Here is a 23,107-nt window from a genome sequence, read left to right on the forward strand (position 1 = left end):
AAGTCCTAATGTTGCTGAGTTTCTAATGATCCAGGGTTTGATTTGGGCATTATTTTGGGGATTGTATACTACAGTTGTGAGTGTGTTTGTCTTAAAGACGATGCCTCCAACACCTTTAGCACCTAATGTAGCCATCTATTAAGTTGGTCTAAGACCTACAGCACCAGCTTGCTGTTGTTAACGCCCTCAACAAAACATGTTAAAGTTCAGCTAAAGAACCAGAAGGCTCTCTTTAACAACCCAGAAGAAGCTCTGACTCCCCCCGCATGCAGGGAGAGTTGTCTTCTCCACTGTAGTTTGCGCATGTTTCCCCCCTTTTTTTTCTTTTGGAGAATTTTATCTTTTCTGGAGCTCTATATTGTAAGACTTTTTAACGTCTAAATAAAGGAATTACTATTTGCAGTAAAACTGTTTTGGTTGTCCTTTGTTTTCATTATTTGCAACACAAACACCTAGTTTTAACCAAAAGGGCCTGAAATGTTAAAAATTTCAATTAAAAAAAGTTTGTTTAGACTAATTTGTTTCACACTTGATGAAAATACAGGCAAACATTGTTGTGTTCTGATTGGTTGATGCTTGTCAAACTGCAAATCTTATTGGCTGCGACCTCCCGGAAAACCCGCCCTTTCAGCACGGTGTTAGGTGTATCTGGATTTGTTTTGAGATTTCTTGCTAATACTTAGCATCCGATGTTTAAGTTTTTACCTCAACATACAATCTTCAAAATGCTGAGATTAGAGGTTGGTGGACACTTATCTTATTTACCATCGTTTTATAAGAAGAGATGCGAATGATTTCGCTTTTTATTAGCTTAATCACGTAGTTAACGGTAAGCTCAGATAGCCGCTTGCTAAGTGGCTAATATAAAGCTTATTGCTCGGGTTGCTACTTTGTAGTTTATTAAGTGATAAAATAAATATTTTAACATCGATTGTTGTTGACGTGGAAACGTTAAAGTAAAATGATTAACTACGCGTTAGGCCAAACAAGCTACACTTTCCTGAAATGTAAAGGTTAACGAGTTTAGGTCTGCACTAGCATGTTAGCATGGTGGGCTGCAAAGCCTAGTTTAACAGCTGTTTCATCGATGTTTAATGTCGATTTAAAAGCTCTATGTTTTGTTTGCAGGACGAACACGGAAGGAGCTTAAGGTCCAGCTGCTGAATGCGCTTACTGGTACCTTTGATCACACAGGCAACTGTTAATACAGGATGCCAGAGATGACTGAAACACAAAAAACACCTGGTCGCAAGCCCAAGTAAGGATGCTCAGTTTATTACATTCAATTCAATTCAAAAAATACTTTATTAATCCCAGAGGGAAATTGATTAATACATATGAATCAGCAGGACAAACGTGTCAGAAGTTATAAACTAAATTCAATTTCTTTAATTTTAGAAAGAAGAAAAACAAGGAATCTCATAATGCAGGTAAATACATCTTTTTTTTCTTGAAGACTGACATGTTTGTTGTTCTCCATCCTTTTGCTAAGGCAAATGGTAAATAGTGAACTTTAAGAGTGATAAAGCAGTAAAGACCCCAAAAAGCCCAGTGAAACATTTGTAATGCTTACAAGACAGTATCGCCTTGTTGAAAGTAAAGTGTTAAAAAATTATGCATCACAACATCATTTCTCAGTTTTATTTTAAAGAATAATATCCGTGTGCATGCATGGCTGTGTGTGCTTGTGTGTGTGTGTGCAGTTGAACGACACAGAAAAGAGAAAATTAACGCAGGGATCAATCGTATTGGCAGTCTTCTGCCCTGTTCCCAGGCACTTAAACAGGTAAGAAACCAGCTGTCTTTGTTTAATTAGCATTAATCTAGTGTCTATTTAAATATAACACATAATTTCTTGCTTAACATCTTCACAGAGCAAGAACAATATATTGGACCAAGCTTTTCGCTACATCACTGAACTGAAGAAGCAAAATGATACGTTGCTTCTGGAAAGTGGGGATAAAGTACAAGGTAATGTTGAGTAACAAGGTGCAAAAAATCAGCAGTTTCTCAGATAATGAGACGGTCACGTCTTTGTTGTGTCTTGGAAAGTATTATTGCGTGTTTATTAGTAAAACATCACCCGCCTTCTCAAAAATGTCAGTAATAAGCAGGATCCTGGTCACGTCTGCTACGTAAAATGTCTTTTTTGTCTTTGCTTTGCAGCGGAGGAAATCCGTCGACTGAGGCGTCAGTTGGAGGAACTGAGAAAAGAGAGTGCTCACTACATCGAGCTCCTCAAAGCTAATGACATTAGCCTTCTAGAGGACCCAACTATCCACTGGAAGGGCAAGCAGAGCTGTGCCAAAGTGGCAAAAGTCACCCCCACTCACCAGCTCCCAAAGGGGATCGTCGTTTATTCCAACGGGAATGTGATGCGCCCTGCAGGAAAACAGAAGAGCCCTGTGAAGCGGCTCTCCGAAACTTTAGTTCTTCCAACACCAGATGAAGCTGGAGTAAGAGTTAATGGAGCCCTGCTGCAAGTTAAAGCATCTTCCTCCACCCCTGCGCTTCTCCCAGTGTCAGCTGCCACACCCAGTCAGGCTGCACCTGCTCTGAGAGTGATCGAGCAGCAGTGTGTGGTTGAGACGCCAGCCGCAGCCCCCGCTCTGCCACCGTCCGTGTCTTACATCACCCTTCAGATTCCTGCAGCTGCTACATCCCTACCCCAACCAACGCAGCCTGCTGCCCCGGCTCAGCCCATCGCTATTGCTGCTACTTCAGCCTCACAGCATCCCGCCGAAAGCATCGCCCCACTTGTGTTGTCGCACGCCACGTTTACCCAAACTGTAACTAGACCAGCTGCTTCAGGGGTCTGCTCTTCAGTCACAGCAGACACTACTATCGGGACTGTGAGTTACACGGCCGTCCCCAGCACTCAAACCCTCCTTAGGGCAGGAGCTGCAGGCAGCACACAGACTACCTGGACAACACTGCAGATGACAGGGAACACAGTGCAACCAGTTTGCCAGAGTCTGCCCCCTCCAGAGGTCAGCAGCACCACCCAGGCTGTGCAACATGTGACTGTATGTCCAAAACCCCCCGTTTGTCCCATCCAGATACATATGCAGCCATACATGCCTGTACAGCAAACTCCCATTGCAGGTCACCTTCAGACACACACCCTTCTAAAACCACCTGCAGTCCCAAACCAGCCTCAGTGTGCAGTTCTCTCCCAGCCAGCCCTAGTACCACACCCAGCTGTTGTGTCGCAGCCCCAGCCCACTGTACTTCAGCCTGCATCGCTGGTTCCTCACCCCCCTGCAGCCCTCATCTCGCAGCCTCAGCCAGCTCTTGTGCCCCAGCCGCAGGCCGCTGTGCTGCCTCTCCTTCAGACCATGCAGGTGTTACAGGTCAATCCAGCAGCAGCAGCCGCTTCAGGTGTGACAGCTTCTCAGAACACCAACAATCCTAGCCTTGTGATCCTGCAGCAGGCCAGTGCCTGTCCATCCCAGCCTGTGGTGAGAGAGGAGATGACTAATCAGACACCTTGTCAGCATATAGTAATCATCCAAGCACCAAGTCAGGCTGCATCTGCGCCTCAGACTCCACAGGTGGGGATGGTTCCTGCTGCAGCTCCCGCTGCTTCCACTCAGACACCCACGACTAGCAGCCCGGTGCCTGCCCCTCCGGTACAAAGCGTCGGGGGGAAGCAGCTTGTACACATCCTCCCTCGGCCTACTCAGCCATCAGTAAACCACCCTCGTTCTGTCAGCCAGGCTTCATCATCTCCACCAGTTCCTACAACCCCACAGACTATCACTGTAAATGGTCAAGTGTTTGCCCTGCAGCCCATGAAGACTTCTGACAAGTCCAGCTCCCAGGGCGGCCAGAGCACCCTCCAACTGGTCCAGCCCACCACCACAGAGGAGCCAACTACTAACGTGGCCCTCAATAGTTTAGGGGCCCTTAGTAGTCTTAATCAGAGTATCTCTCAAGGCCTCCCTCTTTCTAGTCAGAGCAGTTGTCAGCCTCCTGCTCCTGAATCCATCTCTGGAGCCACGCTGGCACTTCCTGCACAGCAGCTACAGCTTCCTGGTGTGAACCCGGTCACCTCGGGGCAAGCGGCTAAGGCCTCTAAGCCCTCAGGGAAGAAGCTTCGCTCCGTTTTAAACACAAAGAAAGCAGCAGCTAAAAGGACTAAACCTGCCAAGAAGAAGGTGCTCTCTCCTGCACAGGTTGCTGTTGTTTCTGCTGCAGGAGAACAAACCGCTGAAGTTCTGCCGCCCTCAACAGTCAAAGTCACAGACCTTCTCCCAGCGTGCTCCACAAATGTCACAAAGAGGAGTGAAGCTGTCTGTGTGGAGTCAGCACAGAACATCGTGGGCAGCTCATCCAGTGACGCGGCTGTTTTTAGTCCTCCAGAGGAGAAAAGCTCTGTTGGTTCGTCTCAAAGTGGCTTGAGTCAAGCTGTCACCAGTGACGTCACAAATGCAGCTAACGTTAGCGAAACATCGGCCAAGTCGTCGGAGAGTAAACCAGCTTCGGTTTCTGACGGCTCGACTGTAAACAAACATCCGATTTGTGCAGCAGCACCGAGTAAGTTACCCATCCCTGCGGCTGATTCTAAAACCACAGCTTTGGATGTTTCTGCAGCAGTCGCTGAGGTTCAGAACACCTCCGCTGGGAGTTCCACTTTGTGTTCAAATCAAGCCTGCACCAGCAGCCTCACGACTACTGCTCCAGTAACTTTAAACCAGAACGCTCTGATGGTTCCCTCACGTCTCTCCCTGGAATCTAAAACGCAAAACCCATCAGTCTGTAATAAACCAGACTCTCAGTCCACCGCTCCGTTTTCCGTGTCCACAACTTCAGCGCCTGATGTTGAATATTCCGCTCCCCAAAGCTCAGTCGCGGCTGGTTTAGAGTTCAGGAAGAAGAACACAACTCCAAGAGCTCCGTTGCAGCAGACTGAGGTTACCGGACCTCAGATGTCCTCGTGCCATCCTGCAGAAGTCAAACCAGCACAGGCGACGATGGAGGAGAGGCATTCCACATCAGCGGATAAAGCCAGCTTAGTAGTAGCAGCAGCTTCTGAAGCTCCCTCACAAAAGGACTTTGCACTGTCTCAGCAAGTGTACACTAACCTAGATGATCAGTCTTTGGAGAACCCCAATGGGCAGACGGATTCTCCCACTTCTGGAGGAGCCGGGGGTGGAAGAGGATTCTCCGTGGCCTCGATGCTTCCGCAGGGTCAGAGTATCGGTGGATCTTCTGGCTCCTTTGGAACGTTCACGTTCACATCTGAGCAGGCAGAGATGCTTGCATTTGCCATGCTGGAGCAGGACAGCCCTGGGAGACGGAGTGGGGGTTGTTCTGTGGACAACGCGCCTTCTGTCGTTGCCACCACCGCCTCATGGGACTCCTCTAAACCTCCAGCGGTGTCCACAGGTAAAGACAGGGGCTCAGCTGGCCAGCAGGCTAAAATGACCAAACCCATGGATCCAGGGACGCTTACGCATGCTGAGATGTCTGTCAGAGGACAGGCTGGGGACGTGTCCATCAGCGGGCCAAACGGAAGCAGAAATCCACAGAATATTGTCTACTCACAGCCTCAGGCGCTCCAGTCTCAGAGTTCAGTGCAGAGTGGTACGGCAGCCACCTTGAGTGTGAACAACCTGATCAGACCCAGCTCCAATCACCCGCCATACCCCAGTTCTCCTAATCTCACCGTCCAACAAGGTTCTGTGCCCTCCCCCGTAGGAGCCTCGGCTCATATGTCCCAAGCTCCAAACAAGGCCCTGTCCCCCTGCTCGGGTGCCGCCCACGTAATCGAGTACAACACCATGAAGACCTCATCGATGAGGGCTCAGCCTGGAAACGTCAGTGAGCGACAAGTGAAGATCATCGCCAAAAGACCGGCTCAGGACGAGGTCCTGCTAAACACAGGGAAGAGACCCAAACCGTGTCCTCCACCTGCTAATGCTGTTAGCCACATGGATGTGAAAGCACCAGACCACAGTCAGATGATGGTGCCACAGCTGCCCTCCACCTCCTCAGCTGTCTTGACGAGGATCAGTTCAGATGGTGGAACCTCGCTCTTCTCAACAAACTCTTTCATGAGTTCGGCTGTGCGTCCCGCTGAGGGCCACTGTCCCCCTCAAGGAGCTGCAGAGCAGAATCCAGCAGGGGTGCTTCAGATGCCTCAACCTCGTCCGCAACATTCAGTAAACCAACCAGGTCCACATCTGGGGGGGAACCCTTATATGAAGCAGCAGCAAGAACAGCAGCGACAGCATCTCTACCATTTACAGCATCACTTGACTCAGCCTGACCCTGCGCAGCGCCACTCGCTACACCAGAGGGCGCTGCAGCAGCAACAGCAAGAGCAGCATGTCCAAAAGAAGCGAGGGATGGTCAGAGGCGGGATGGTCAGAGGCAGTCAGACCAGCTCACCTGCTGGCCTGCAGCAGAAGCAGCATCACCTGGAAAAGTCTGGACTTCAGCAGCATCAACATCAGCATCAGCAGCACCCACAACAGTCACACCAACAGTCACAACCGCATCAGCAGCCAGCGCAACACCAACAATCTCATCCACAGCAGCACCAACAACAGGCACATCCACAGCCTCCTCAGGCCCAGCATCAGCAGCAGCAGCTCCAGCAGCAGCAGCAGCAGCAGAGCTCCCACTCCAGACACCCTCAGCATCTGCAGCAGCTCCAGCAGCAGCAGCACTTTAGGCACCAGGAGAAGACTTGTGAAGGCCAATCAGTGGGATCCAGGGCCCACCACAGCAGCCACATGGCCCAGCAGGACCACCTCAAGGTTTGTGTCTCTGAAAAAGAGAAAATTAATCAGTTACAAGTCCAGTTTTGGATTAAAACAGTGCTGCATGTCTGTTGAATGTGCCTTTGTGTCTTTATAGTTTGCTAACGTATTCATTGATCTTTCTGACACCCCCCCCCACAGGCTGGTCAGGACCACACCGCTATGCAGAGGATGATGAGCTCCCGGAGCCTGGAGCAGCAGCTCATCTCTCCTCCCAGCAATCCAGTATCCCGGTCATCCGAGTTGGCCTGTGCTCCGACTCGCCAGGAACGTCACCGTGTTTCCAACTACTCGGCTGAGGCGCTCATCAGTAAAAGCTCCACTAGTGGAGAGCAGCAGCAGCGGATTGCTGTCCACCTTCAGCCCGGTCGCGGTGCTGCTCAGGAGCAAGCTGACCTCAGAGGTTATCTGGACACAGCGCGAGGGAAGGCCAGCATTCCACACAACCCACAGAACCGCCTCCCATCTGAACATCCGGCACCCAGCGATGTCCAGAGGGGCTCGGAGTGTCAGCCCTTCAAGGTGATGGGTGGTGGAGGAGGGGGAGCGCATCAGCTTGGTGGATTTGAGACTCAAGTCTCACGTGGGAGTGATCTGGCCTCTAAGCCGGTGCCTCCCTCTCAGAGGGGCCTTCAGGGGCAGCAGGGAGGATTCAGAATGAGCGTGGGCCCGATTGCAGACGGGAGGAACCGCGGTGGCTACAGCGGCCCTCACCCCGGCCCTCAGGGAGGACAGGTGGGGTCTCGGGAGCAGGAAGGCTGTCACCAGAGCTTTATGCAGAGCCTCCTCTCCCCTCAACTTCCTGAGCAAAACAACCACCAGAGAGCAATTCAGTGCTGCCCTCCAGTCAGCATGGAGTACAGCTGTGTGTCTGCAAGCTCCTCAGGAGCCATCCAGGCCAAGGCGTCCAGCCCAAGCGTCCCCCAGTCCCAGAAAGCTCCGGCTATGCGGCTCTCAGAGGGCAACAAGGGTCACGTTTCTCAGGTCAGCGGTAATATGCACACGGGCGTCCGAGCTGGTCTCCCCCACCCTCCCACGCCACACAGCAGCTCCGAGCCAGGCCGCTCCAGACCTCCCGTTAGTCAGCACTCCCGTCATCTCCCCAGAGACACGCAGTCCACCAAACAGAGACCCAGTGAGCGGCCGCGGTCTGGAACTCTGAGACCGACCAATCCCTTTGAGCCTGAGGGTCATCTGCCTCTGCCCTCTGGGGGAGGGGTGCTGCTGGGGCGGCCACAGTCTGGAGGAGAGCCTAGACGCAGCGCCATCGTACGCTTTATGGCAGACAGCTCACAGGTTCCTGGTGACAACAACTTGGTCTCTGACCAGCACCTGACACAGAACTTTGGGTTCCCCTTTATTTCAGAAGGAGGGATGAATCCTCCACCTCCTATCAACGCCAACTCCACCTTCATCCCTCCAGCCAGTCAGCCCAGCTCCTCCAGAACCCCATCACTCCTCCCTGTGGAGCCCCAGAATACTCTACCCTCCTTCTACCCCTCCTATTCTCCCGCCGCTCACCCCAGCCTCCCCAGCGACGTCACGCTCCAATATTTCCCCAACCAGATGTTCACAAGTCCCAACGTGGACAAGAGCAGCGCTCCGCCCCTCAACAACCGCTTCAGCTCCATCCTGTCCCCACCCCGCCCCGTGGGCTTCGGTCAGGCCGGTTTCTCCTTGCTTCCAGAAATGCCCCCCATGCCTTCGTCTGGAATCACCCCCCATATCTCCAACTTCAGCCTCACCTCGCTGTTCCCTGATATCGCCACCGGCATGCCCACCGATGGCTCCATGCCTATGTCTCCCCTTTTGTCTCTGTCCAACACATCGTCCTCCGACTCCGGCAAGCAGCCCAATCGACCCGCACACAACATCAGCCACATCCTGGGCCACGACGGCAGCTCGGCTGTATGACGACGGCGCACCGCTCAAGAGGATGGGGTGAAAAAAATCTGCTCCAAACGCATTTTCTTTAACGTTAAAGACGGCGGCAACGATTCACCTGATTGTTTACATGCTCACACCTTCTCCTGTTAAATTCTACCTTTTGACATTTGTGATGTCACAAAATGATTCATCTTAGGGAAATGAAACCCTTAATTCTTTATGTTGGATTAAACTGACTGGTTGGTAAAAAATGTTAAAGTTCAGAACTTGAATTCTTTGTATTCTGGGTCATAAAATACCTTCTGCACAGTTACTAATGTAATTTACTAACTTATATCAGGTTGCACTGTACAGAATCCTTTTTGTTCAAGAGCTATTTTGTAAATATTAATGTTTCATATCAAAGTTGCTAGATGATGTATATATTTGTAAATACAGAATGGATTAATAAAGTTTATAAGGAGACATTTGTATTTACTTCGTCCTCGAGAATCGTCTTTGCTTTCTACACTTTACTCATTTTAGGTGACTAGTTGTTTCAAAAAAGATTTTTTTATTTAAATGTTACACAACTCAATTTGTTTTTAATTTAAAAACAACTCAACTAAGAGTAAATAATGGAAAAATCCTTATGTTGAACAATAATGGAGAGACTCCACACAATGTTCTAGAATTTGGAGTGTTCATTGGGGTTAAAGGGTGACATGACTACTAATATTTGTAAATTAGAATGAGTTAAAAACCTTTTAATTAGCTAAATGTGGCTTTACCTACTTAAACAGCTGAATGAAAACTGACCTTCATAATTTAATTTATCCGATACACAACATATTAACATTTTTATTAATACTACTATAACAAGCAGCGCTGCAAAGTCTTTCAATATTCATAGTTTGCTTAAATGTGCTTATCTCACATAAAAGCTCAGTGAAGGTATTTTGTTAAAAAGTTAATCAAAAATGTTGGTTTTGCACACATGGACCTTTTGTTTGCTTCCTGCAGAACACACACACATTTATATTTGAATGTCAATTCTGAATGAAGGACCTCAAATTTAAACCTAAATCCACTAAATCAAAAAGATGCTTGTTTTTCCTCATTTATACTCCGATAGTATGGAAGCCCGTTGCCACCACTCTAATAAAAAATCTTACATCTCATAATTGAGATAATCATGACTTAACTATCTGAGATACCTATAATATGATGTAACATCCACAAATGGTCAGTTTTGATGTACAGTTTGACCTCTTCACTATCTGGCCATGTGGAGTCTACATGTGTTGCCTTTAACCTGCCGGATCCTGCATTCCATCAGCTGGAGTTCAGAGCCTCTCTGCAGCTCTGAACACATGATAACGTATTGTCAACATCACGTTCCTTCCTCAAGGTCTTCTCTGCCAAGCAGTGGCCTGCCTACCTGCTTGCTTCACAGGACAAAAGATGAACTTCTACAACTCATAAGATGAATAATCATTAAATAAATGTTTGTTTATTGTCAATTATAATAATTGTACTATAAATGAATATAATCTGTGCTTAAATTGATAAGGTTGATTAATCTGCGCTTGAATTACCGAAGTTTGAAATGACATATAAATGATGAAATGAATGTTTCAAATGGCAAGGTTCATTAGAGATAAATTAAAGTTAAGTTAAACTCATGACACATAGATACTTTCTTACCCCCACAAATCAGAGCATCCTGTATCTGAAAGAAGGCGTGTTTTCTGAGGTTCTTGGTAAAACTCTCCTCACATGGCCAATTCTGATTTGTCAAGTAATCATAATATGAGAATATTAAAACAGAATCACTTACAGTGATTCAGCACTTCAACTTCCAGCTTCCAACATCCTGTGAGGTTTAGCACTCAGTTCTAGGGAAAACTTTGGACAGGCCATCCAAAGCAAACCCTCTTTAACCCAAAGCTTTCGACAAGCTAAAAGCTGCCTACAGCTGACACAGCCAAACGGTTCCTGCAGAACAAAGCTGACAGCAAGATTCCTTAAGAATCCATTCGAGATGCAAACTAGCCCCAAACTGTTGTGACCTGGAGATGACTCGACTGACCTGGTCGTACTGCGGTTAATCTTCGGTACTTTGGGGTCACCCGACCCCCTGACATCTCGGATCCAAAAAGAGAGTCTCCACTTGGGGTACGAAGACATGACAGATCGCGTCTGATGTGTTTTAGATAAGAACTTCATCGTTAAATTCAAACCAAATTCTTTTCACCCAGAACTCAAGTCTTCTAGATTCGAAGGTTCTGATAACCTCACACTCACCCATGGTCATCAGACATCACATCCCATCCACTTAGATTCATCCATCACATTAGCCTTGGTTAACTTGTCATGTTTTTAATTGTTTGGAAAATAAATTCTTACTTTTTATAAACCTGACTCTCTTCTTGCAGCAGCACGAAGTGTGTTTGATCACTGAAAAAGCAAAGAATCCTAGAATCTTCTGATTAAACATTCAAAGACCAAGCAGGTTGATATTCTATATTTATATAGAATACTACATCTTCCTGGTCATAAGTAAAGGTAATGTAATAAGCTTAAAAGCAACAACATTCACCTCCCTACAATGAGAATGTGAGAACCAGTAATATGAGATACAAGCTGTATTAGTGACAGTAATGGGCTTCCGTATCCTGGAAATGTTGGAATTAATGCTTTAATTCCCTTCTTACTGTAGTTTTTAGGTAAAAATGTTTAGCTTTGGTTTGGAGACATTACATTTATGTAAAAAGTTTACACCTTTGTGTTTTTTGTGACTCTCAGCTACTACAGCTGTTGCCATTCTTTTATACTCTAATTTCCCTCTGGGATTAATAAAGTATTTTTGAATATGATATTGGTGGCAGCAGCCATCTTAGACTGAAGTGAACCAAAAGCAGAAGTAGAGAAACATCCAATGATTACTTTGTGATCGCTTTGTTCCAGTTCATTAAATAACTAACAAATACACACAAACGCAAAAACATCTCCTGCTGCGAATAAAAAAGATGCATCAGACAAATAAAATTCACGAGCTTTTATTTACATGCAATAGTGCTCCAGCATGTGCAGCAGCAGGAAAGCTGCACACTTCTCAGGGAGTAGATTCAGGATCTCCTTCATTTTGACGTTTCTGTCACAGACTAATACTTTTTTTGCACTAACCAGTGAGGAAGAGGAGGGAAACATAATACTAACACACCAGTCACAGCGCCCTCTACTGGCAGACATTTGGTTAACCAGCAAACAAGTAAACACACAAGTGGCTGCAGTATAAATTTCAGCTTATCGATGACTTGAGTCGTCTTCCAGAATCTCTCCCATTCAGTGATTTAAAAAATATCAAACTCCATAAAAATAAATATATATACAATATATAATATACATAATCTCTTGAACGCTACTGAAACAATGATTTATGTTGCATACACGTTAATAGTTTGTTAATGATGAGCGATGCATAATAGGTTTTTGTGTTACAGCTATACTACGTGGACACATTTATCTGTAGAACATGAGCACCTCGGTGAAGACAGCATCTGACTGGAGGAAGTGGTCTCTTTGTTTCCTGTTAGTATCAAAACAACCAGGAATGACATGAGGAGGATGTGAAGTACTGACAGAAGGAAACCCGTCTCACATCTTCAGGAAAACTCGGTGCCACCACTCCCTTTGTTCATGACATCAAACAAGCAGGTGTATGAATAAAAAGTCTTCTTGAATATGAAAATAACCATATATACAATAGAATCATTATGTACAAAAGCATAAATATATAAATACTTCTGATACAAAAATAAATACTTTCTTGTTTTTCTGTTCACTAAGAGTCTCTTTAAACATCTGGAGTGTCGGCCGACCCTTTGTCCTCGGGGGACACTTCATACAGGGAGGACGCTCACTTCCTGAACGGTGTCTTGGGATCGTCGCGTTGTTGAAGACGATGTGGTGAAAATCTCGTCTTCTAGAGACAGAAGTCGGAGAGATTCTGGTTCTGGAGGAGAGGAAACGCACTGATCAGGAACTAATCTTTATTAGACAGGATCTTTTTTTAATCATTTGATAAATGTATGCTTCTACACTGATCCACACTTACTCTGAGTTATAACCTCTGCTCCGTCTCCATCACAGAACCTGCCGTCTCCCCCCACGTCCTGACATCCGGCAAGCTGCTGAACGGCGGAGTCATCAGGAGGACAACAGGTCTGTTTGTGAAGCTCGTTGCTGCTGAAGAAACAAAGTCATCCATATGAGCCGAAGATTAATTTTATCACGAGTCGTTAGCTAAACCCCTTTGCTACTGGATTTTCTGACTAATAAATGTCAACCATTAAATCTACTACTTGTTGCAGGCAGCGTTTTGAACAACCTCAGTTTAGAGAAACTACTTTTTTCAGAACAGACCAACAAGCTAACGGCTAGTAACAGGCAACAGCAGATTGCTGACTTCTTATAACTTCAATCACCTCATTTTTAAGGTGGCTCGTGTTAATCCTGCGTTTTAAGTCTTTACGCTGCAGTTTTGTAAACATTAAGTTGTTGTTTACAAGCACAGAAAGCAGCAGAACTTCCTGTGCAACTTGAGTCACTTCCTGTAAGATACTGCCAGAATGAAAGTATGATGCTATGTAAAGACATTTAAAAATACAATTCACATGAATTTTTTAAATTAGAAGTTGTTTTAAGGATGACTAGCAGTTAGCTTGTCAATCTGTTCTGAACTAATCTCTGTTTCTCTATACTGGGGTCGTTCAAAATTAACATTTTTGATTTGGTTTCTTTTCATATAAACAATAGCGTGATTATTTTTATGAAAACATACCAGGTGGAGTAGTGGTAGACCGGCAGATGTCCATTTGACATCGTCTGTGGCAGAAGAGTTTCACATTCCATGTCACAATCCTCTTCATCCTGAATAAAAAATGAAGTATTTAGATCTTTTTCATAAAAAAGACATTTATTTTTGTTAAAAAAGCTTAAGCCTGAGGTGATTTACCTGCTGCAGGCCTGGCAGACGCTCCTTTGGATGGTGAGCTTTGCCGTTCTGGAGGTGTTCGCCGTTAGCCGGGTAAACGCCATGTGGTGCTGTATGGTGTGTGTCCAGAGGACAGTGTCCAACCAGAGCAAGTCCCTGAAGGGGAACCATCGTGTACTGGCATGAAGAGACGGGAGCAGCCGCGGTGGGGAAACACATGTCGGATGTTTGCTCTGAAGAGAAGAGAAAACAATGATTCTCTCACTCACACACACACACACTCACACTCACACACACACACACACACACAGACACACACACACACACACAGATCCATCCATCCATTTTCTGAACCCGCTTTGTCCACGCAGGGTCGCGGGGGGGCTGGTGCCTATCTCCAGCGGTCAATGGGCAATCAGGCGGGGTACACCCCGGACAGAGAGCCAGTCAATCACAGGGCAGCACAGAGACACACAGGAAAAACAATCATGCACACACACACTCACACCTAAGGACAATTTAGACAGACCAATTAACCTAACATGTTTTTGGACTGTGGGAGGAAGCCAGAGTACCCGGAGAGAACCCACGCATGCACAGGGAGAACATGCAAACTCCATGCAGAAAGATCCTAGGCCGGGAAGCGAACCCAGGACCTTCTTGCTGCAAGGCAACAGCTCTAACCACTGCGCAGCCCACACACACACACAGATATGAAGTCCTAATCAAGGTCAAAGAGCTGAGAGCAACACTCACTCTGTTTGGCCCAAGCTCTCCATAGACAAAAAGGGATGAAGGCAACGATGATGAAGACGAAGGCTCCCAGGACAATACCAACTATCAGGTAGGGGAGGTCGCCAGGCCGGGGTACAAAGACGCCGTGGTTCTGGTTTTCCTGGTTTGGAGCTTCGGACGGGATCGTCCGTTGGCTGTTGGGACGAGCTGAGAAACCAAATGAAGAAGAGTCAGGTTCTGACCCGTCTGCTTCTGAATGCTTCCGAAAACCAGACCAATCCTCACCTTTTGTCTCGAGGATCACCACGTTGCCAAACTCGCTCTCCCCCTTCTCGTTGAAGCTCTGCATCTTGATGTCGTAGGCCGTCTCCGGCTGCAGGTCGGTGATGGAGTGCCAGTATCGGTCTCCCTCCACCACGTCCTTCTTGTAGTCGCTGTCGTTGTCGCTGTCGGTGGGCCGGTAGTAGATGTAGAAGCCGTAGATGGGCGTGTTGTTTACAGGAGTGTACTGCTCGGATGGGAATCAGTCAGGTTAGCAACCACAAAGAGACGGAAACCTGACGCTGACTTCTAGAGGACTTACGGTCCATTTCAGGATGATGGTGGTCTCGTTGATGGCTTCGTTGTAGGTGATGTAGGGTCCATCCACAGGACGTTCATGCGTTCTCCCTCCCACCACCGTGTAGGCCTTGGACGGGGCGCTGGGAGGACTGGAGCCGATCACGTTCACCGCCACCACTCTAAACTTATAGGACGTCCCTGTATGAAGACAAACGAGCATCATCGTCTCGCGGCCGCAGACTCGGATTTAAACGTAAACGCTGACTTTCTGCTATGCTTTGCTAATTTTACCGTAGCCGTTTTGATTATTGCGGTAATCACTGAAATGACTCCCGACACTCATTCTGGTGATACATTTGCAGATCGTGGGGGTGCAATTATGCAGAGCATCACTGTAATTATATCCTACAACCCCCCACCCAAGTCAGAGTAACTGTTTAAATTGCATGTTCTGGTGACCGACCTTTCTCCAGGCTCGTGATCTCCACAGACAGCCTCGACGGGGGAATGTTCTCCACCGCCGTCACCCAGTCCTCCCCCGCCCTCTTCACCTTCTTGTACTCCACCCGGAACGACTGGATGGGGAAGCCGCGGTTACCACGAGGAATCCAAGTCACGTAAGCCGACGTCTCGGTGGCCGTGGAGACGGTGGGTTTATCGGGAGCTTCTGGAGCTGCGGGGCAGAGGGGGTGTCAGATAAACAACAACAACAGAGACCGGAATCGTAAACGACAACAGAATGTCGGTGTGTGAGATCCCAAACAGGACTTACTGGGAGCTCATCCTCCAGAGACAGAAATGCAAGAGAGAGTGAGAGGTGTTAGCCGGAAGGAAGCTAAGTGAGTTCTAGATCAGATCTCATTAGTGTTGTTAATCAGAGGGGTTGTCATAGCAACATAAACTTACGAGAGAGGCTTGGTGAGGGGACGGCAGGAGGTTTTGGTGGGTCGTGTTGCCCCCCCAAGCCTTTACGATCTAGAGACAGGGAAAAACAAGTCAGCAGGTGCGTTCTGACGATAATGAGCATGTGACCAATCTGAGTGTGTCGTACTTCTGCCGGTCCTGAAGGTCATCATGGCCGGCTGACCCAAACCCGCACAGTTCTTGGCAGCCATCTCCACCTCATACAAGCTGTCAGGCTGAAGTTTGGTGAGAGTGAGCTTATGGAGGGAGCCTGAGATGCTCCTGGTGGTCCACTCTGCTAGAAAGCCTCCCTCCTGAAGGAGGAACAGAAGACTCGGGTTACTCTACAGAAACTGAGACTTGGTGGTTTACTGGAGCCGGTCAGGTTTTACCTTTCTGTATTTGACGACATACTCCAGCACAGGAGCGCCTCGCTCGTGCCTCGGCCTCCAGGTGAGTTCGTAGGAGTCGGCCTTGCCCGTGCGCGGCTGACTAAGGATGATTGGAGCGTCTGCAGGGAGAATCTGCCCTGGCAGTTCGGAGCAGTCCAGAGGAAGCATGGCTCCAGTAGCCCCGGACCTTATGGGAGGCTGCTCCTTCAGCACCTTATCGGGACTGAGAGGGCGATAGATGGAGGGCAGTCGCTTCCCAGAAGAAATCCCTACAAAAGAACCACAAACCTCATTTAATCTAAGAGCCGTCAAACCGGAGAATTGCCACAACTCCACAACCTACCTGTTGAAACGGTGATGAGGCGAGCAGAGGCATGCGAGCTGCCCAATCCGTTCTCCGCCATGCACTGGTACAGGCCCTCGTCCTGCGGGCCCACGTTAAAGACGCGCAGCACCCGCGAGGTGAGGCGATGGCGGGAAGACTGAGCCAGGGGCCAGGAGTTGTGGAGCCACGTCACAGAGGGAGTGGGCTTACCACGGGCTTGGCAGGTGAAGCGCACAGTCTCTCCGTACACCACCTCCTGCTGCTGCAGCTCCACGGTCACCTGAGGAGGCTCTGCAGGGGCAAAGCAGGATAACGCATTAGTGTTTGCACAGGAGAAACGCTTGTTCATGACTTCGGCTAGGAATCATTTACAGACAACAAGGGGCTTTCAGTATAAAAAAGGTTTGAGTAAAAACAACCGTATAAGCTTGTGTGTGTGTGTGCGTGTGTGTGTGTGTAAAGTGTAAAAAGGGGTGTGTAGAGTCAGGCAGGCCAGGCAGTTGATGGTTGGCTGCTTGTGAATAGAGAAGGGGGTGCAGAGAACTCATTACAGCTGCAGCAGCACTCCAACTTTAATTAGAGCCAGCTGCAGAGAGACATGCCCAAAATGCATTCACACACACACACACACACACACACACACACACACACACACACACACACACACACACACACACACACACACACACACACACACACACACACACACACACACACACACACACACACACACACTCAAATCACTGTAAAAACAGTCATCCATAACTTAGACGCACTCAATTAAGTCCTGCTGCAGAACAGAGAACCCTGTCTCCACCATGTTGTTGCTGCTTCTGCACACACACACGCGCGCGCGCGCACAAACACACAGCGAATGAATAAATGCGTTGGTCAACCCACCGAAAACTTGCACGTCGTACAGCACGGTGGCGGCGCTTGCGGAACCCATGCCGTTGTCCGCCCTGCAGATGTACGTGCCAGAGTCGCCGTCGCTCACCGCATCGATCAGCAAGTTGCTGAGCAAAAAGCGTGTGTTGTTATGGAAACTCAAGTCCTGCCCGTCCTTAGCCCAGGTGACCAGGGGAGTCGGGATGCCGCTGGCCACACACTCCAGCACCAGCCGCTGGCCTTTGGTCACCACGATGGAGCGAGGAGCCGGAGGGTAAATGATGCGAGCCGCTTCTGACGTGGAGCCTGAAAGAGACGAGGACCGTTTGGGTGACAACGTCAAAGCAGATGCCTCACACTTTCATCCCAGACTTTGAAGATTCATAAGCGTGAATTCTGCACGTCAGCATGTGCGACTAGATGTGATCAAGATCAAACAATGAAAGGTCACACTTGACAGGTTTATGAATCACACATGGGCTCCAAATGCGCTGCAGCTTCTGAAGTTAAGCCTTTAAAGTCAAAGTTCAGTTCTTAGAACTGGATTTATGAACAATAAATGTGTTACTTGCTCTTTGAACAGCCTCAGTTTGGAGAATTAGAGATTATTTCTAATTAGATTGATGGGCTAACAGCTAGTCAGTGTAGGATTTAAACAAAATAAAGCTATTTCATAGCAAATTATGCTAAAACTATTTAAACCTTCATATTTCCATTATGTTTATGAACATAGTTAGCATCAGCAGCTAGCTTTAGCACTTCCTGTGCAGTCTGGGGCACTTTCTGCAGGAATATAATATTTCTGCCAAAAGAACAATAAAACTGAATGCAATGTACAGGTTTATAAACGAGGTCATGACCCCTTTACATTTTGGCCCCTCTTAAGACTAGCTGTTAGCACGTCAATACAAACAAATAGTCTCCATTTCTATACCTCAAGTAGATGAGGTAAAATGTTTCAAACATTTCACTTCAAAATATCCTACTTATTGTTTTTTTCTGTGTTAGCGTTAGCGCTGAGGCTTACGGCGTATTCGCAGGCGGTCAGTGGATGAGGACGTCTTGACCTCCTGAGTGATGGGGTTATATGCTGCACACTTGTATGGCCCCTCGTCTTCTTGTGTGGCGTTGGCTATCTGCAGGTTACCTGACGGCATGATGAGGTAGTTTCCTGCAGGAAAAAACACAAACCAGAAGTGAGACGAACACAAACAGCTTCTGAAACACAAACTCAACAATACAAGCAAAAGAGAGTTGGGGGGGGGGGGGGGGGAAATAAGTGCCTTAAAGCCATTCAGATACACAAAGGTACTGCCAGAATGGGCCAGAGGGTGGCGCCCTCGAGTCCGACCCAGAGCAGTCAGAAAACAACTTATTTCCTTGCAGATAAGCAGCAGATATCAGTACCTACAGCTCCCAGGCATCATCAACATACCAGCAACAACCCACCAGAGCTTTTCTTCTCTTCCAGGCAACTTGAAAGTAAATAGTTTGAAAATAAACAACAGCATTCTCCAGATAACAGCCTTCTCGTGGGGTTTATGAGGGGCTCAAGATAGGAGGATTAGAGCATTCCAGTAAATTAGAGACAGTTTGGGAATCAATCAGCGGTACCTTTGGATGTTTCCAGCCACTCCTGTTTGACGCTGTAGCGGACCTGAGCTTTGGGCTGACTCTCGGGCAGATGGCATTCGATCACAGCCGTGTTGCCTTCGTCCACTTCGATCTCCTGCTGGACGTCAGGCTCGAAGTCTCGTAGCTCTGCAAAAAATTTTTTTTAAATGGACGCACAGAGGCGGGGGGGGGGGGGGGGGTCAGCTGTGTTGCAAAACAACTTGGCGTTCCTTCAGCAGCTTAATACATAAAGTCAATCACGTCTAACTGCACAAGCACACAGTCAGTCTGCAGAAAAGAAGAAGAAAAACCACAATATTTTGAGCAATAATAATTTTACTGTTTCTATGCAATGCCAGCCTCTCTCTCTCTCTGCTGTGTTGCAACCACATTGTTTCCCACTGCTTGTGTTAACCCGATCCAGTTAAAAGGCACAGGAATTTTAGAAAAGCAGCCGTCTGCTGGTGTCATTTCACGCTAAAAGCCTAAATATGGAGGCTTTAACATTTGAGGAGGTGTCATTAATCCTGTCAGACATCATCCTGGGACTGGAGCTGTGGGAAACCAGCGAGTGGGATTACTGGGGCCGTGTGCTTCAACTGTGCTGCGCAGACACAAAGTCTGCACAGCATAGATGTTCATCTGACCCGCCCCCCCTCCCCCGACCTCCTTAAACCCCTGCCTGAGCAGCCCAGTGGCCTGACGATGGGGGTCAAAGGTGAGAGAGAAGGTCGTCCACCCGATAGGGTTTCAGAGGAAGAGATCCAGTCCGGGGTTTGTGAGGAAGCAGCTAAAACCCGGCTCCTAAGAGGCCGGAACAAAAACCAAAGTCATAAAAAGTCTCAGCGGGGGAGGCGACGCCGTTTTAGAAATTTAAAGCTGAGGGAAAGAAAAGAGGAGGAGGAGGAGAGAAAATAGGAGAAATTTGTCATGAAGGAGTTGAGGAGTAAAATGAAAGATAAATAGAACTTCTCCAGGAACGTAATTAAACGTCTACCAGCCTTTGTTGATTTATTCTTCACAAACACGGGCTGACGTTCTTTCCAGAGGTGCTCTAATGGGAGTGTTTGTGTTGGAGCAGAAACGATCTTCATCAAAAAAGTTTAAAAACAAGCTTCTAGTAACTATGGTCAGCAGATCGAGCTCAATCAGGGCCAGAGGGACACACACGCACACACACACATGCACACGCACACACACGCACACACACGATCCAAGCTGAGGCATGTAGAGTTTTAGTGGCGCGCCATTTGCTAAATCAATCAGGTGCTTCTCCCTCACATCCACCCATCCTGCTTCTTCTGGCATTTTAACCCCAAACACACACGTGTACAGTGATGCCAGTAACGTGTTATGTAACGCGTTACTCTAAAATAACGTCATTTCTTGGTAACAACTAATCTAACGCATTACTTTTTCCATACTAGTAATCAAATTATAGTTACTTGTCCAAGCCATACTGCGTTACTTTATCCCTTACTCGGAATTGTTTCTGCTTCGGAAAATCCTGAGTTAAGGAAATGAAACATGGCAGAGGAGGAGCCAAGATCAGTTTTGCATACTGTATTTGACCAATCAGCGCGCTCTTTCCTTGCACATGGGAAGCAGTGCACTGCTTCACTAAACAATAGAACGGGACCGCGATGCCGTCAGCCTGAGGAAGTTTGCAGCCGCAAACGAAACGTAGCGGGAAAACAGGTAAACAAAACTGCTCTGTGTTTTAAAAAAGAACTACAGCATGAAATTAGAGATACGACACAGCAAGAACACACCTAAGACATTTTCTAAGTGACGAGTCTCTCTGAGAGACAGGGTTTGGTGAGAGGAACCTCCCCGCGTAGCTCTGGTTCTGCAACGCGCTCCAAGCCCCCGATCTACACATCTTCAGCTCGCGGTCTATCTTACGTGTGCGCTGACAGTGAGCTGCGCGGAGCTCACTGTCCAGCTCAGATGTTCTGATGGGACTCTTTTCTTGATTGATGTAGCTACCTCCGCGATGCGCGTAACAATAAAAATATCAGCGCATCTGCAGCCTTGAGGTTTCTCCGTCAAAATAAATGATCAAATACGGGAAACGTCCAGTCATCGTGAACCCTGTCATTTAACTGTTTTGCCTTCTCGTGAAGATTGTTGCCAACAGGAACATTAAACCTGATTAACACCAGAGCCATGCGCACTACGCCGTTATCTCCATCTCTGCAAATGAGGCAAAAACAAATTGATCGGATCCTTTTCAACAATGTTTCATGTAAAGTTTAGCTCAGCACAAAGTTTAACTACAACAATCCAACAAGACAGAGCAAGGATTTGTATTCTAAACAGTTTAAACATGTTTAAAAGGAGACGTGTGTGACGCGTCAAAATGAGTCACCTGCTCAACATTAAAACCACTAACAGGGTGAAAAATACCTAAGTACTGTCAGCACAGACGGGCTACAAGTTCTGGGTCGGTTTTATACAAAACGTTTTATTTATCATCTTCTGTTGAAAGATAACTTTGAGGTACAAGAGCGACTGGTATTGGTTGCCGTCACCTGTTGTGATCGGTTGAAGCAGCTCTCGGCTGTTTTAGGGCAGGCCCCGCCCACAACGCAGCGGCTGCTGCGGCTCCCAGTGTTCACTGTGGGAAACGGGTAATAATGGCTCTTTGATGGGAAAAGGTTGCCGACCCTTGTACTACAGCGTGATCAACAATGGTGGGAGGAGAGGGAGGTGCGTTTTCTAGCTGGAAATATAGTCACTATTTTGAGTTTGTATCAGTTAAAGATGAAAATATTAAGGTTTGTTGTACACTCTGTGCTGGCTCTGTGTGTTTTATTTTTTATGAATACTATTTACTTTAAGTGAGGTCAAGAAAGACTGTTTTTATTTTATTTTTATACAAACATGCATTTTGTCAGGCAATAGGTTTTAAGTTCAACTTAAAATGTAAGACGATACGTTGTTGACATTACTGTTAAAAAGCATTTGCAATAAAGTGAGTGTTGGCAAAACCAGTTGTAGTTTTCATGTTGAGGCAGTGGAGAGTGTTTTTGGTAGATGCTTAAAGTAACTAATAAAGTAACTCGTAATATAACTCAGTTACTTTTTTAATGAATGAATCAGTAAAGTAACCAAGTTACTTTTGGAAGGAGTAGTCAGTAGTCAGATTACTATTTCAAGGTAACTGTGGCAACACCGCACGTGTACACCCATATTTTTCCGAGGAGAGAGGTGTGTGTGTGTGTGTGTGTGTGTGTGTGTGTGTGTGTGTGTGTGTGTGTGTGTGTGTGTGTGGTGTGTGTGTGTGTGTGTGTGTGTGTGTGTGTGTGTGTGTGTGTGTGTGTGTGTGTGTGTGTGTGTGTGTGTGAGCATCCTACACGTACAGAGGAATGATTGTATGCAGAACGTGAAGCAGACCTCCCAGACCAGGAAAATATTTCCAGAGAGAAAGTGTATTCATCATCTTTATGCGCAGCAGCAGGAGGGCCCCGTTCTCGTTTGAATTATAACGTGTTTGTGCAATGTGTTCCCGTCACGCAGATCTATGGCAGCAGGGTGATCGTCAGCGCAAGAATCCAAGTGAGGATCAGCGATTTTTTTTAACTCATGCCAAAAAAGTGTGGAGGGTCTGGAATTAACCTACACTGATGACTGAAAACATGTGCGTACAGCTAAGAGCAAGGCAAGCACGTACACTCTCCCCGCTATGGGACCGTTATTAGATTAGAAGAGGCGGGGCTACACATATGGTTAATATTCAGTCATGATCTGTAACTTTGTCTGAACGAGAGTGGAAAAACAAAGACGTGAGAAGGTGGAGATGACAGGAGAGGAGGGCTGATGAAAGGTGGAAGGAAAGTGGCACGGTGGGGGAGTGAAAAACGAGCAAGGGGTGAGACGAAGAACCGTGTCTCATATTTACGTCTTGTCTCGACTGGTCCTAGAACACCTCACGCCATTCAGCGCCCCCCCCCCCCCCCGCTCTAACACACACACACGCACGCGCACACTCACACGCGCGCACACGCACACACACACACGCGCACACACACACACACACACACACACACAC

The 23,107-nt window shown here is 47.3% G+C and overlaps 2 protein-coding genes across 2 annotated transcripts in view; one reads left to right on the top strand and one right to left on the bottom strand.

Annotated features, from left to right (window-relative positions):
• Nucleotides 1-621: 621 nt before the first annotated feature.
• LOC107382854 (basic helix-loop-helix domain-containing protein USF3) lies at nt 622-8,816 on the top strand. The gene is made up of 7 exons (XM_015955191.3): nt 622-740; nt 1,129-1,258; nt 1,399-1,430; nt 1,704-1,786; nt 1,875-1,971; nt 2,167-6,767; nt 6,912-8,816. The coding sequence occupies exons 2-7, from the start codon at nt 1,212-1,214 to the stop codon at nt 8,682-8,684; spliced, it is 6,633 nt and encodes a 2,210-aa protein (XP_015810677.3). The 5' UTR covers nt 622-740; nt 1,129-1,211; the 3' UTR covers nt 8,685-8,816.
• A 3,544-nt stretch (nt 8,817-12,360) lies between these two features.
• The window catches only part of boc (BOC cell adhesion associated, oncogene regulated), a 32,870-nt gene continuing 22,123 nt past the window's right edge, over nt 12,361-23,107 (bottom strand). The window contains 16 exon segments of the mRNA XM_054751191.2: nt 12,361-12,546; nt 12,548-12,654; nt 12,757-12,887; nt 13,483-13,571; nt 13,657-13,868; nt 14,392-14,577; nt 14,656-14,878; nt 14,954-15,129; nt 15,395-15,604; nt 15,838-15,906; nt 15,983-16,148; nt 16,227-16,495; nt 16,570-16,842; nt 17,452-17,745; nt 18,467-18,610; nt 19,054-19,200. Coding sequence (XP_054607166.2) covers nt 12,496-12,546; nt 12,548-12,654; nt 12,757-12,887; nt 13,483-13,571; nt 13,657-13,868; nt 14,392-14,577; nt 14,656-14,878; nt 14,954-15,129; nt 15,395-15,604; nt 15,838-15,906; nt 15,983-16,148; nt 16,227-16,495; nt 16,570-16,842; nt 17,452-17,745; nt 18,467-18,610; nt 19,054-19,200 — 2,747 coding nt within the window. The 3' untranslated portion in view covers nt 12,361-12,495.

The sequence above is a fragment of the Nothobranchius furzeri genome, chromosome 7 (assembly GCF_043380555.1).
Source record: "Nothobranchius furzeri strain GRZ-AD chromosome 7, NfurGRZ-RIMD1, whole genome shotgun sequence".
Taxonomy (NCBI): domain Eukaryota; kingdom Metazoa; phylum Chordata; class Actinopteri; order Cyprinodontiformes; family Nothobranchiidae; genus Nothobranchius; species Nothobranchius furzeri.